Source organism: Ranitomeya variabilis, chromosome 5, assembly GCF_051348905.1.
Source record: "Ranitomeya variabilis isolate aRanVar5 chromosome 5, aRanVar5.hap1, whole genome shotgun sequence".
NCBI classification, from domain to species: Eukaryota; Metazoa; Chordata; class Amphibia; order Anura; family Dendrobatidae; genus Ranitomeya; species Ranitomeya variabilis.
Window position 1 is genome coordinate 1,435,947 of NC_135236.1, and position 15,461 is coordinate 1,451,407.

Here is a 15,461-nt window from a genome sequence, read left to right on the forward strand (position 1 = left end):
TAGGCTACTTTCACACTAGCGTCGGGAAAGACCCGTCGCTGTGCGTCGGGCCGACGTTCCCGACGCTAGCGTGGTCTCCGCCGCACAACGGGGGCAGCGGATGTATTTTTCCAACGCATCCGCTGCCCCATTGTGAGGTGCGGGGAAGTGCGGGGAGGTGGGGGCAGAGTTCCGGCCGCGCATGCGCGGTCGGAAAAAGCGGACCGTCGGGAGCAAAAAACGTTACATGTAAGGTTTTTTTCTCCCGACGGTCCGCTAAAACACGCCCAAGCGTCGCAAAACGGACGCGACGTTTGGCAATGCGTCGCAAATGCGTCGCTAATGTTAGTCTATGACGAAAAAACGTATCCAGCAAGAACTTTTGCTGGATGCGTATTTTCGGCAAAACGACGCATTTGCGACGTATTGCAGTTAACGCTAGTGTGAAAGTAGCCTTACTATGACAAAAAACTGGATGTTTTGTGGTACTAGAAGAAACTGAGAAAGTGACTGAGATTAATGTGTCAGGAAAGCAAACAATTAAAAATTTGGGACAGGGGGTCTCCCTGCTAGATAATGTGGTCCCTCCCCAGGAAATTAAGCCTCTACTCCCGACTGTAAGCCCTATGCCCTTTAACCCCAAGGCACCAATATATCCTGGACTGCCGAGAAGTTCTATGGGCGTCTTATGGTAGTATTTAAAGATCTGGGATTCTCATTGTAACAAAAAGCCCATTCACACCTTTTTGTAGTAGCTTCAATGTCCGGCCTTAAATCTGAATTGAAAGAGGCAATAATGTCAGTCAGACCCGATATTGAGACCTCCACTCCGGATGATGCATTAAAAGTAGTAAAAAAGGTTTTAAGAACTTACCCCGCTCTGCATCAGCAGGGAAATTAAAGGTTAAATCAGTGGCCGCAGTGATTCCTGCTCCAATCTCAGCCCCCCCACCCCCACGGCTGCAAGGACACAGCTCAGTTCCTTATCAGTGGCCCATGTAACAGACTTCAGCTCCTGCCCTCCCCACCTTACACAAATCCAATATCCTTTTTAACCCTATGTCTGGGAATCTCCCTCCCCAGCCCCACCATGTCAATTCTCAGACCAAGAGCTTGTTTTAATTAGAGTAGATGGCAGACCCAATAAATATACTCTTACAAAACCCATCCCATTGGGACCCTTCCCTGAAGTCACTGTTCAGTTCCTAATCTCTCCCGTATGTCCGGTAAATTTACTGGGGGTAGATTTATTATCACAGTTCCGCTCCAGAATGCAATTCCAAGATGATGGTCAGATGGTCCTCATGTTATATAACCCCTATGCAGATGAACATAATGTGGATGATCTTTTGTTGTGTGCACGAACAGAGCAGGAAGCCATTGCTGCCACTGTTAGCCTCCTCAAGTATCTGGCAGATCTGAACTGTCGGGTTTCGGCCTCGAAACTTCGGTTCTGCCTTGGTCAAGTGACATTTTTGGGTCACTGTCTCCTTCAGGGTGTCAGACACCTCACAAAAGAAAGAAAAATAGCCGTCAGCTCCCTTCCTTTTCCGAAAGATGAGACTGAACGCCAGCATTTTCTTGGACTATGTACTTATTGTCGTCAGTGAATACCGGACGCATCCCGCATAATGCAATCTCTCTCCAATGCCCTGAAAGACTGTTCAAGATATGCTGATGATTTTGGCAGGTTCCACACTGGATACGGTGTAGTGCACGCAGCTGCGCTCCCTCCCTCACCGTCAGCACATGAAGTAGAACTTCAGGCTCTGTCTACTGCATGTATTCTGGCCAAAGACAGGCGGGCTAATATATACACGGACTCACAGTATGCATTTGGTATTGCTCATGATTTCGGAGCCCTATGGGTCAATCGAGGGTTTATTACTACCGCTGGGACTCCAGTGAAGAATGCTGAAGCTGTTAAAACCCTCATGGACTCAAATCAAATTACCTACCCAGGTGGCCATTATCAAAGTTAAGGAGCACGGTCCTAGGAACAGTCCACAGACTGTTGGTAATACCTTTGCAGATATGCAAGCAAAAGCTGCTGCTCTCCTACCCGATGAACATATCATATCAGCTATGGTGACCACACGCTCTCAGCGTAAACAGTTACAAGAAACACTGACTCTACAGGAACCTGATGATCCACGCCAGACTGAGGTTTTCTGTCGGACCCCGCGAGACCGCTTAATGACGATGCAGGAATGTCCTCAAAGGAAGAGGTGAAGCAGTGGAAGGCTGATGGAGCATGTATGGACAATGGTTTCTGGAAAAAGGACCAACTTGTGTGTCTCCCTAAGCGGATGTACCCTGCTATTGCCACGTGGGCACATGGGCCCACACATCGAGGAAAAAAAACAGGCCCTAGCCCTGGTACAAAAATTCTACTGGGCTCCAGGTATTTCTACAGTCCTGACAGCACTCAACCGTGCATGTAACATCTGTCAGACCTGCAATCCCGATCAACTTCAACGTGTACGCCCGAAGCACCTTGCTAAGCCCGACTATCTGTTCCAAAGGCCCCAGGTTGACCACATCACGTTGCCTAAGTCTGGAAGGTATGAATATTGTCTGGTGGTTGTCGACATGTTCTCCAGTTGGCCAGAGGCATTCCCCGTTACCAACATGACTGCAAAGACTACAGCGAAGAAACTGGTGAAGGAAGTCATATGCAGATATAGTGTTCCAGAAGTCATCGAAAGTGACCAAGGCCCGGCCTTTTCTTCTCATGTGTATCAGGAGGTTTTGATAATGCTTGGATCCACTGTAGCCCTCCATACTCCGTACTATCCACAATCCAGTGGGAAAGTTTAGAGGCTGAACGGCACACTGAAGGGACTATTGACCAAAATGATGCAGGAGACTACGGCTCCATGGCCAGAGCTCCTACCCATTGTACTGTACCACATTCGTACTACCCCTAAGGCAAAACATGGCCTGTCCCCATATGAGATATTGTTTGGTGCTAGGCCCCCAGTTGCAAATTTCCAGTCTCAGTAGTTGTCAGAAGAAACTGACCGTGCTGTTCAATATGTTATTCAGCTTAGTAAAAATCTTGCTAACACCCATGTTTTAGTTTCTTCTTCCCTTCCAGATTCAGCAGAAATCGACACTTGTCAGAACTTGAAGTCTGGTGATTTTGTGGTCGTGAAAAGCCATGTCAGAAAACACGGACTAGAACCCTTGTATGACGGTCCCTACCAAGTCCTCCTCATCACTCCTATGTCAGTAAAGCTGGAAGGAAGGCCGACGTGGATCCACGTATCGCACTGGAAGCTGGTCAAACAGACTAGTAGCAAATAAGGGGACATAATGTTTTGGTTTTTCATATTTCCATATAATAATATTGGTTACCACATGGGACAGCCCAAATTCCCCAACATTCTTGAATAATAAGTTTGTACAATATCATGAAAGATTAGTTGTACAGATGGGTATAGCCAATAAAATTGTCAGTTCTATTTTCATTTACCCTATGATTACACAAATGTGGGATAAATTGCTTAGGGCCATAGATTTTCTAGATGATCAAATTTGGGATATATTGGATATACTTAATACTACTGTTGCTGTCCAAAACCAACTTATCATAGTCACTAATCAATACACTGTAGTACTGGATTACCTAACAGCAGCACAGGCTGGTATGTGTCAGGTTATTGGACCCGCATGCTGTCATTATACAGATCCCAATAGCACTATGAAGTTTAAGTTAAAGTTAGAGGATATTCAAAGACTCAGAGATCAATATAATAAAGAAAATGACCGTAATAAGGACAGTTGGTGGGCAGACACCTTCTCCTTTCTTAATCTAGCCAATTGGTTTGAGGGACTTGGGGGCTGGATAGCTGGAATCTTGCAAAGTTTGTTACATATCGCTGCCTTTATCCTTGTCATGTATGTAATACTAAAACTTGTTCTTTGGTGTATTTCTGTATGTATTAGGAAATTCTGCACTAAGACAACTAATGATGAAACCAAAAGCGTTGCCACTCCTGCTCTTCTCTACACCGATTTCACAAAGTTATCTGATGAAGATGTTGAAGCCAAGCGCATGGCTATCTTCAAAAGATCCCCACTACTGTTATCAATAATTGTTATTTGTAAATTCTAGTATACAGGGGGGAAGGGTACGCCGCAACAGCCATGGCTGGTAACAAGGCACCAGCCATGTGAAGACCAGTACCCCCTCGAGCTTATAGCTTGGGATAGTACCTCTGATGCTGGACATTAATTAACAAAATGTATCTAGGGGGGAATGTGAAGGGACAAATTAAGAAAGATTCTCCATTTTGTGCTTTTCGACTCCATTTTGCTGTTCTAAGATAAATTTTGTTAGTAGGCTAAAGTTTACAGCTGTTATGAGACCTTGATTGTTGCAATCTAAACAGAACATGAGACTGAGGGTGTATTGTTCTACGAAACTTTGACGCACAGACTGTTCCTGCATTCTTATAGGTTAAGAACTGTGAGCGTGTTCTTATGCTGATTGGTTGAAGCATAATTTCTATGACTATGAAAAGTCATACACAATAAACGGGGGCCAGAGAGATCAGCTTGATCCCCCCCCCAAACAGAGACACACATCTCCGTCTGGTCATTTTCAGTTGCCGGCAACGCCTTGTAGATTAATTTGGAAATCACTGAGTTAAACGTGAAGGATCACTTTAGATCCTCCCTCAACAGAGTGAGTAGGAGGAGGTGAGCTGTGACATTGCCTATTGTGAATGGTGGATCCTGTGTTATCTACTGTATATAGAGGTGTTATCAGTCATTGTACAGGAGGAGGAGGTGAGCTGTAATATCACCTATTGTGACTGGTGGATCCTGTGTTATCAGCTGTATACAGAGGTGTTATCAGTCATTGTACAGGAGGAGGAGGTGAGCTATGATATCACCTATTGTGAATGGTGCATCCTGTGTTATCAGCTGTATATAGCGGTGTTATCAGTCATTGTACAGGAGGAGGAGGTGAGCTGTGATATCACCTATTGTGAATGGTGGATCCTGTGTTATCTACTGTATATAGAGGTGTTATCGGTCATTGTACAGGAGGAGGAGGTGAGCTGTGATATCACCTATTGTGAATGGTGGCTCCTGTGTTATCTACTGTATATAGAGGTGTTATCAGTCATTGTACAGGAGGAGGAGGTGAGCTGTGACATCACCTATTGTGAATGGTGGATCCTGTGTTATCAGCTGTATACAGAGGTGTCATCAATTAGTGTAATGCTGAGACTGATCAGAAACTCTTCCTGAAAGGACAGAAGGTACGAGTGTAAATGCCCCATTGGTCCGTGTGAAAATTTCAACTTTACTAACATTGTGTTTTAATGGTATAAAAGCGGAAGTAAATCCGATCCGTGTGACTCTAACTCCTGATTCACACAACGATGGTGTCCAGTAACATCACGATCTGAGAGGGTCTACATCCCTGCCGGTGTCACGGCCGGAGGCAGCATTCGTAGGACACCCACCGTGTGCTGGAGGACGTCGGCTTCTTGATGTTCATTTCTTCTATCCGAGCCTCATAGATTCCATTGATCGTAGCATTTCCCAGCTCACACATCAGCTACAAACAAAAAAGACGGTCTCCATGTTATGGGTGTGCATCGGCGTGGGACCGAGCCGTGGATCTCATACGATGTGGTCAATTCTCCAGATCGGAGCCAATGACCAGCACCACCGAGGGCACAGATTGTCCAGCAATCACTACAGGCTGGCCCATAGTCAGGATCAGCCCAGATAGCACAGTACCGTGTCCCAGAGGTGGCCCTATGGCGAAACCCACCTACTCCACACAAACACGGATGTTTCCTCCAGATACGCCATGTCTATCAGTGTCCCACCACAATCCACAGCCACCACCCAAAAATAAAGACTCTTCTTCACAAAACATCCTCACCTTTACCAGCTCGGGTTCCCACGAATCCAGAGTGAGAGAGCGGACTTTGGAGAAATGGACTCCCAGGCTTCTACATAGAGAGGAGCAGACAGTGAAGAGAATGAAGGCTCCTGACCCACCCTATGTTCTACCATGATCATGGACATGTAGTGCATGGAGGAGATGGCAGGGGGTATGCGACAAGAAAGTGCATGGCAGAGGGTATGTGACAAGAAAGTGCACAGCAGGGGGTATGTGACATGAAATTACACGGCAGGGGGTATGCTACATGAAAGTATGCGGCAGGGGGTATGTGACATGAAAGTGCACAGCACGGGGTATGCTACATGAAAGTGCACAGCAGGGGGTATGTGACATGAAATTACACGGCAGGGGGTATGCTACATGAAATTACACGGCAGGAGGTATGCTACATGAAAGTATGCGGCAGAGGGTATGCTACATGAAAGTGCACAGCAGAGGGTATGTGACATGAAATTACACGGCAGTGGGTGTGCTACATGAAAGTGCACGGCAGTGGGTTATGCTACATGAAAGTGCACGGCAGGGGGTATGTGACATGAAAGTGCACGGCAGGGGGTATGTGACATGAAATTACACGGCAGTGGGTGTGCTACATGAAAGTGCACGGCAGGGGGTATGTGACATGAAAGTGCACGGCAGGGGGTATGCTACATGAAAGTGCACGGCAGGGGTTATGCTACGTGAAAGTGCACGGCAGGGGGTATGCGACATGAAAGTGCACGGCAGGGGTTATGCTACGTGAAAGTGCATGGCAGGGGTTATGCTACGTGAAAGTGCATGGCAGGGGGTATGCTACGTGAAAGTGCACGGCAGGGGGTATGCGACATGAAAGTGCATGGCCGGGGGTATGCTACATGAAAGTGCACGGCAGGGGGTATGCTACATGAAAGTGCACGGCAGGGGTTATGCTACATGAAAGTGCACGGCAGGGGGTATGCGACATGAAAGTGCACGGCAGGGGTTATGCTACGTGAAAGTGCATGGCAGGGGGTATGCTACGTGAAAGTGCACGGCACGGGGTATGCTACATGAAAGTGCACGGCAGAGGGTATGCTACATGAAAGTGCAAATGGCAGGGGGTATGCTACATGAAAGTGCACGGCAGGGGTTATGCTACGTGAAAGTGCACGGCAGGGGGTATGCTACATGAAAGTGCACGGCAGGGGGTATGCTACATGAAAGTGCAAATGGCAGGGGGTATGCTACATGAAAGTGCAGGGTCTGTGGCTTTAGGAGTCTAGACTCTGTCTTACCCTTCATGCATATAAAACGTATATACAAAGTCTACACACCCCAGTTAAAATTTCTGCCAAGATTAATTGCAGAACTTTTTCCATCTCTAATGTCGCCATAATTTGTACAATTCATTAAGAAATTAACTGAAATTTTTACAGGTCGTAAAAGGAAAAAAGCTGTAAAATAATGTGATTGCATAAATCTGCACACCCTATGCTAATACGATGTGCAGTCCCCTGTGAATGATTGCCAGCATTCAATGTTTTTAGGTCGGGGTCTATCAGCTCGGCACATCTAGAATTGGCGATCTTTGCCAGCTCTCCCCTGTAGCAGCCCCACTTGTGTCAGATTGCGGGGACATCTCCTGTGTACGGCGCCCTCTTCAGGTCACCACAGATTGCGGGGACATCTCCTGTGTACGGCGTCCTCTTCAGGTCACCACAGATTGCGGGGACATCTCCTGTGTACAGCGTCCTCTTCAGGTCACCACAGATTGCGGGGACATCTCCTGTGTACAGCGCCCTCTTCAGGTCACCACAGATTGCGGGGACATCTCCTGTGTACAGCGCCCTCTTCAGGTCACCACAGATTGCGGGGACATCTCCTGTGTACTGCGTCCTCTTCAGGTCACCACAGATTGCGGGACATCTCCTGGGAACAGCGCCTTCTTCAGGTCACCACAGATTGCGGGGACATCTCCTGTGTACAGCGTCCTCTTCAGGTCACCACAGATTGCGGGGACATCTCCTGTGTACAGCGCCCTCTTCAAGTCACCACAGATTGCGGGGAGCATCTCCTATGTACAGCGCCCTCTTCAGGTCACCACAGATTGCGGGGACATCTCCTGTGTACAGCGCCCTCTTCAGGTCACCACAGATTGCGGGGACATCTCCTGTGTACGGCGCCCTCTTCAGGTCACCACAGATTGCGGGGACATCTCCTGTGTACAGCGCCCTCTTCAGGTCACCACAGATTGCGGGGACATCTCCTGTGTACAGCGCCCTCTTCAGGTCACCACAGATTGCGGGGACATCTCCTGTGTACAGCGCCTTCTTCAGGTCACCACAGATTGCGGGGACATCTCCTGTGTACGGCGTCCTCTTCAGGTCACCACAGATTGCGGGGACATCTCCTGTGTACGGCGCCCTCTTCAGGTCACCACAGATTGCGGGGGCATCTCCTGTGTACAGCGCCCTCTTCAGGTCACCACAGATTGCGGGGACATCTCCTGTGTACAGCGTCCTCTTCAGGTCACCACAGATTGCGGGGGCATCTCCTGTGTACAGCGTCCTCTTCAGGTCACCACAGATTGCGGGGGCATCTCCTGTGTACAGCGTCCTCTTCAGGTCACCACAGATTGCGGGGGCATCTCCTGTGTACAGCGCCCTCTTCAGGTCACCACAGATTGCGGGGACATCTCCTGTGTACAGCGCCCTCTTCAGCTCACCACAGATTGCGGGGACATCTCCTGTGTACAGCGCCCTCTTCAGCTCACCACAGATTGCGGGGACATCTCCTGTGTACAACGTCCTCTTCAGGTCACCACAGATTGTGGGGACATCTCCTGTGTACGGCGCCCTCTTCAGGTCACCACAGATTGCGGGGGCATCTCCGGTGTACGGCGTCCTCTTCAGGTCACCACAGATTGCGGGGACATCTCCTGTGTACAGCGCCCTCTTCAGGTCACCACAGATTGCGGGGACATCTCCTGTGTACGGCCTCCTCTTCAGGTCACCACAGATTGCGGGGGGATCTCCTGTGTACAGCGCCCTCTTCAGGTCACCACAGATTGCGGGACATCTCCTGTGTACGGCGCCCTCTTCAGGTCACCACAGATTGCGGGGGCATCTCCTGTGTACGGCGTCCTCTTCAGGTCACCACAGATTGCGGGGCATCACCTGTGTACAGCGCCCTCTTCAGGTCACCACAGATTGCGGGGGCATCTCCTGTGTACGGCGCCCTCTTCAGGTCACCACAGATTGCGGGACATCTCCTGTGTACAGCGCCCTCTTCAGGTCACCACAGATTGCGGGGGCATCTCCTGTGTACGGCGCCCTCTTCAGGTCACCACAGATTGCGGGGACATCTCCTGTGTACAGTGTCCTCTTCAGGTCACCACAGATTGCGGGGACATCTCCTGTGTACAGCGCCCTCTTCAGGTCACCACAGATTGCGGGGACATCTCCTGTGTACAGCGCCCTCTTCAGGTCACTACAGATTGCGGGGACATCTCCTGTGTACAGCGCCATCTTCAGGTCACCACAGATTGCGGGACATCTCCTGTGTACAGCGCCCTCTTCAGGTCACCACAGATTGCGGGGGCATCTCCTGTGTACAGCGCCATCTTCAGGTCACCACAGATTGCGGGGACATCTCCTGTGTACAGCGCCCTCTTCAGGTCACTACAGATTGCGGGGACATCTCCTGTGTACAGCGCCCTCTTCAGGTCACCACAGATTGCGGGGACATCTCCTGTGTACAGCGCCCTCTTCAGGTCACCACAGATTGCGGGGACATCTCCTGTGTACAGCGCCCTCTTCAGGTCACCACAGATTGCGGGGGCATCTCCTGTGTACGGCGTCCTCTTCAGGTCACCACAGATTGCGGGGACATCTCCTGTGTACAGCGCCCTCTTCAGGTCACTACAGATTGCGGGGACATCTCCTGTGTACAGCGTCCTCTTCAGGTCACCACAGATTGCGGGGACATCTCCTGTGCACAGGGTCCTCTTCAGGTCACCACAGATTGCGGGGACATCTCCTGTGTACAGCGCCCTCTTCAGGTCACCACAGATTGCGGGGACATCTCCTGTGTACGGCCTCCTCTTCAGGTCACCACAGATTGTGGGGACATCTTCTGTGTACAGCGCCCTCTTCAGGTCACCACAGATTGCGGGAACATCTATGTACAGCGCCCTCTTCAGGTCACCACAAATTGCGGGGACATCTCCTGTGTACAGCGCCCTCTTCAGGTCACCACCGATTGCGGGGACATCTCCTGTGTACAGCGCCCTCTTTAGGTCACCACAGATTGCGGGGACATCTCCTGTGTACAGCGCCCTCTTCAGGTCACCACAGATTGCGGGGGACATCTCCTGTGTACAACGCCCTCTCCAATTCACCACAGATTGCGGGGGCATCTCCTGTGTACAGCGCCCTCTTCAGGTCACCACAGATTGCGGGGGCATCTCCTGTGTACAGCGCCCTCTTTAGGTCACCACAGATTGCGGGGACATCTCCTGTGTACGGTGCCCTCTTCAGGTCACCACAGATTGCGGGGACTTCTCCTGTGTACAGCGCCCTCTTCAGGTCACCACCGATTGCGGGGACATCTCCTGTGTACAGCGCCCTCTTCAGGTCACCACAGATTGTGGGGACATCTCCTGTGTACAGCGCCCTCTGCAGGTCACCACAGATTGCGGGGACATCTCCTGTGTACAGCGTCCTCTTCAGGTCACCACAGATTGCGGGGACATCTCCTGTGTACAGCGCCCTCTTCAATTCACCACAGATTGCGGGGGCATCTCCTGTGTACAGCGCCCTCTTCAGGTCACCACAGATTGCGGGGGCATCTCCTGTGTACAGCGCCCTCTTTAGGTCACCACAGATTGCGGGGACATCTCCTGTGTACGGTGCCCTCTTCAGGTCACCACAGATTGCGGGGACTTCTCCTGTGTACAGCGCCCTCTTCAGGTCACCACAGATTGCGGGGGCCTCTCCTGTGTACAGCGCCCTCTTCAGGTCACCACAGATTGCGGGGACATCGCCTGTGTACGGCGTCCTCTTCAGGTCACCACAGATTGTGGGGACATCTCCTGTGTACAGCGTCCTCTTCAGGTCACCACAGATTGCGGGGACATCTCCTGTGTACTGCGTCCTCTTCAGGTCACCACAGATTGCGGGGGCATCTCCTGTGTACGGCGTCCTCTTCAGGTCACCACAGATTGCGGGGACATCTCCTGTGTACAGCGCCCTCTTCAATTCACCACAGATTGCGGGGGCATCTCCTGTGTACAGCGCCCTCTTCAGGTCACCACAGATTGCGGGGACATCTCCTGTGTACAGCGCCCTCTTCAGCTCACCACAGATTGTGGGGACATCTCCTGTGTACAGCGCCCTCTTCAAGTCACCACAGATTGCGGGGACATCTCCTGTGTACAGCGCCCTCTGCAGGTCACCACAGATTGTGGGGACATCTCCTGTGTACAGCGCCCTCTTCAGGTCACCACAGATTGCGGGGGCATCTCCTGTGTACAGCGCCCTCTTCAGGTCACCACAGATTGCGGGGATATCTCCTGTGTACAGCGCCCTCTTCAGGTCACCACAGATTGCGGGACATCTCCTGTGTACAGCGCCCTCTTCAGGTCACCACAGATTGCGGGACATCTCCTGTGTACAGCGCCCTCTTCAGGTTACCACAGATTGCGGGGACATCTCCTGTGTACAGCGCCCTCTTCAGCTCACCACAGATTGTGGGGACATCTCCTGTGTACAGCGCCCTCTTCAAGTCACCACAGATTGCGGGGACATCTCCTGTGTACAGCGTCCTCTTCAGGTCACCACAGATTGCGGGGACATCTCCTGTGTACAGCGCCCTCTGCAGGTCACCACAGATTGCTCCTTGGGTTTAGGTCTGGGCATGGGCTGGGCCATTCTTCTGGGGAAGCCTGGTTTGTTGCTTAGTGTCATCTGTTGAATGGTAGATTTCATCTTCAGCTTTTTGTCAGAGGTCTTAAGATTTATAATTGACTGATATTTGTTCTGTCCATTATTCCCTCCCCCTTGGTTAAAGCTCCTGTTCCAGCTGCTGAACAGCAGCCCCAGAGAACATTGCTGCCCCCACCATGCGTCACTGTGGGGATGGGGTTCTTCTGGTGATGCGCATTGTCAGCTTTGCATCTTTTGAAATTATAGTAAAACGTTCCACCTCAGTCTCATCATACAGAACACGTGCCCACATGGTTTTGGCCGACGCGATGGAGGTTTTGGTAAAACTTAGTCGGTCATAGATGTTTTTCTTTTGTTATAAAATGCAACTAAGAAAATATCAGAGAAATCCTCAGGGAGCAGTGACACTTTCTTGGGGCTAATCAGATTCACTGTAAATGATGGCGGATGAACACTGACTACAACGTAACATGTGGGATAATGTGATTGGCTGGTCCTGAACAAACTCAGTCCTGATTATAAGAAGGCGTGCACACTTATGCAACCACATTGTAGTTTTGTTATTTCTATTTTCCCCTAAAAAGATTTCAGTTTGTTTCACAATAGATTTGTACAAATTACGAGAGATATTAAAGGGAACCTGTCACCTGAATTTGTTGGGACAGGTTTGCAGTCATCTGGGAGGGGTTTTCGGGTGTTTGATTCACCCTTTCCTTACCCGCTGGCTGCATCCCGGCCGCAATATTTGATTGATGTTCATGCTGTGTCCTCAGTAGTACAAGATTGCCTTGCGCACACGCAGTATGCTTTGCCCAACTGCGGGCAAAGCCGAAAAGCATTAGTGCGCATGCGCCGGCGCACTATGTCCTGGAACACAGTGAAATACTTCCGGGACATAGTGTGCCGGCGCATGCGCACTAATGCTTTTCAGCTTTGCCCGCAGTTGGGCAAAGCATACTGCGCGTGCGCAAGGCAATCTTGTACTACTGAGGACACAGCATGAACATCAATCAAATATTGCAGCCAGCATGCAGCCAGCGGGTAAGGAAAGGGTGAATCAAACACCCGAAAACCCCGCCCATATGACCGCAAACCTGTCCCGCCAAATTCAGGTGACAGGTTCCCTTTAAAGGTGGAAAATAATCATCCTGGGTAGGATTGTAACATAAGACTAAGCCTGGCATTTTACCCGGGGTGTGTAGACCTTTTATATAAGCTGCACGTAAGAATATAATGTAGTATTCAGCCTCATGCACACTCAGTGATGGCACCTCGTCACTACCTCACACTCACAGTATCTCTGATGTGTCAGTGGAAGACCCCCGTAGGGTCATTACCTGTGAATCCCACTGCACTCGATGCACAAAGTCACCCCCAGGTTGATACTCGTCCACTCTGGCTCTGCTGCACGGCAGTCACAGCACACGGCGTTCCCTGGGACTCTCAGCACCATGTCCTGGGCACATATCACATTGCCCTTCTGTTGTGCTGGAGCCTCGGATGGCGAGCGGGACAACCTCTGGGGAAAGCAAGCAGCCTGGATGTATCAGACCAGCAGTGGTTCATGTCTCCATCACTGGGCTGCAGTAATAACTCACCAGGCTCCCGCTGTCCCTTCTGTTTTCACTGTAGGCCGTAGTGATGCTCTTCTGAACAGCGCTGACCCACAAGTCCAAGACGCGTTCCGACTCCGCCTGGAGCATGCAGGACCTAGAGAAGAAGACCCCTGAATATTAGACTCCTGTCATGATGGCTCTTTTATCACTCATGATCTGGAATCTAGAGACCCAGACCCTGTACATGTAGACATACAATGGTGAGGAGCAGTCCCTGACCCTGTACATGTAGAGATACAATGGTGAGGAGCAGTCCCTGACCCTGTACATGTAGAGATACAATGGTGAGGAGCAGTCCCTGACCCTGTACATGTAGAGATACAATGGTGAGGAGCAGACCCTGACTCTGTACATGTAGAGATACAATGGTGAGGAGCAGTCCCTGACTCTGTACATGTAGAGATACAATGATGAGGAGCAGTCCCTGACCCTGTACATGTAGAGATACAATGGTCAGGAGCAGACCCTGACTCTGTACATGTAGAGATACAATGGTCAGGAGCAGTCCCTGACCCTGTACATGTAGAGATACAATGGTGAGGAGCAGACCCTGACTCTGTACATGTAGAGATACAATGGTGAGGAGCAGTCCCTGACCCTGTACATGTAGAGATACAATGGTGAGGAGCAGACCCAGACCCTGTACATGTAGAGAGATACAATGGTGAGGAGCAGACCCTGACCCTGTACATGTAGAGATACAATGGTGAGGAGCAGACCCTGACTCTGTACATGTAGAGATACAATGATGAGGAGCAGTCCCTGACTCTGTACATGTAGAGAGATACAATGGTGAGGAGCAGTCCCTGACCCTGTACATGTAGAGATACAATGGTGAGGAGCAGACCCTGACTCTGTACATGTAGAGATACAATGATGAGGAGCAGTCCCTGACCCTGTACATGTAGAGATACAATGGTGAGGAGCAGACCCTGACCCTGTACATGTAGAGATACAATGGTGAGGAGCAGACCCTGACCCTGTACATATAGAGATACAATGGTGAGGAGCAGACCCTGACCCTGTACATATAGAGATACAATGGTGAGGAGCAGACCCTGACCCTGTACATGTAGAGATACAATGATGAGGAGCAGACCCTGACCCTGTACATGTAGAGATACAATGGTGAGGAGCAGACCCTGACCCTGTACATGTAGAGATACAATGGTGAGGAGCAGACCCTGACCCTGTACATGTAGAGATACAATGGTCAGGAGCAGACCCTGACCCTGTACATATAGAGATACAATGGTGAGGAGCAGACCCTGACCCTGTACATGTAGAGATACAATGATGAGGAGCAGACCCTGACCCTGTACATGTAGAGATACAATGGTGAGGAGCAGACCCTGACCCTGTACATGTAGAGATACAATGGTGAGGAGCAGACCCTGACCCTGTACATATAGAGATACAATGGTGAGGAGCAGACCCTGACCCTGTACATGTAGAGATACAATGATGAGGAGCAGACCCTGACCCTGTACATGTAGAGATACAATGGTGAGGAGCAGACCCTGACCCTGTACATGTAGAGATACAATGGTGAGGAGCAGACCCTGACCCTGTACATGTAGAGATACAATGGTCAGGAGCAGTCCCTGACCCTGTACATGTAGAGATACAATGGTGAGGAGCAGACCCTGACTCTGTACATGTAGAGATACAATGGTGAGGAGCAGCCTCTGACTCTGTACATGTAGAGAGATACAATGGTGAGGAGCAGTCCCTGACCCTGTACATGTAGAGATACAATGGTGAGGAGCAGACCCAGACCCTGTACATGTAGAGATACAATGGTGAGGAGCAGTCCCTGACCCTGTACATGTAGAGATACAATGGTGAGGAGCAGTCCCTGACCCTGTACATGTAGAGATACAATGGTCAGGAGCAGACCCTGACTCTGTACATGTAGAGATACAATGGTGAGGAGCAGTCCCTGACCCTGTACATGTAGAGATACAATGGTGAGGAGCAGTCCCTGACCCTGTACATGTAGAGATACAATGGTGAGGAGCAGTCCCT

The 15,461-nt window shown here is 50.2% G+C and overlaps 1 protein-coding gene across 1 annotated transcript in view; it reads right to left on the minus strand.

The window, feature by feature from the left end:
* Positions 1 to 15,461, minus strand: part of ACAP1 (ArfGAP with coiled-coil, ankyrin repeat and PH domains 1) — a 406,972-nt gene that overhangs the window by 22,428 nt on the left and 369,083 nt on the right. Inside the window, exons 14-17 of the mRNA XM_077261424.1 lie at positions 13,416 to 13,527; positions 13,155 to 13,336; positions 5,891 to 5,960; positions 5,463 to 5,557 (exon numbers count right to left, since the gene is read on the minus strand). Coding sequence (XP_077117539.1) covers positions 5,463 to 5,557; positions 5,891 to 5,960; positions 13,155 to 13,336; positions 13,416 to 13,527 — 459 coding nt within the window. The remainder of the gene's footprint in view (positions 1 to 5,462; positions 5,558 to 5,890; positions 5,961 to 13,154; positions 13,337 to 13,415; positions 13,528 to 15,461) is intronic.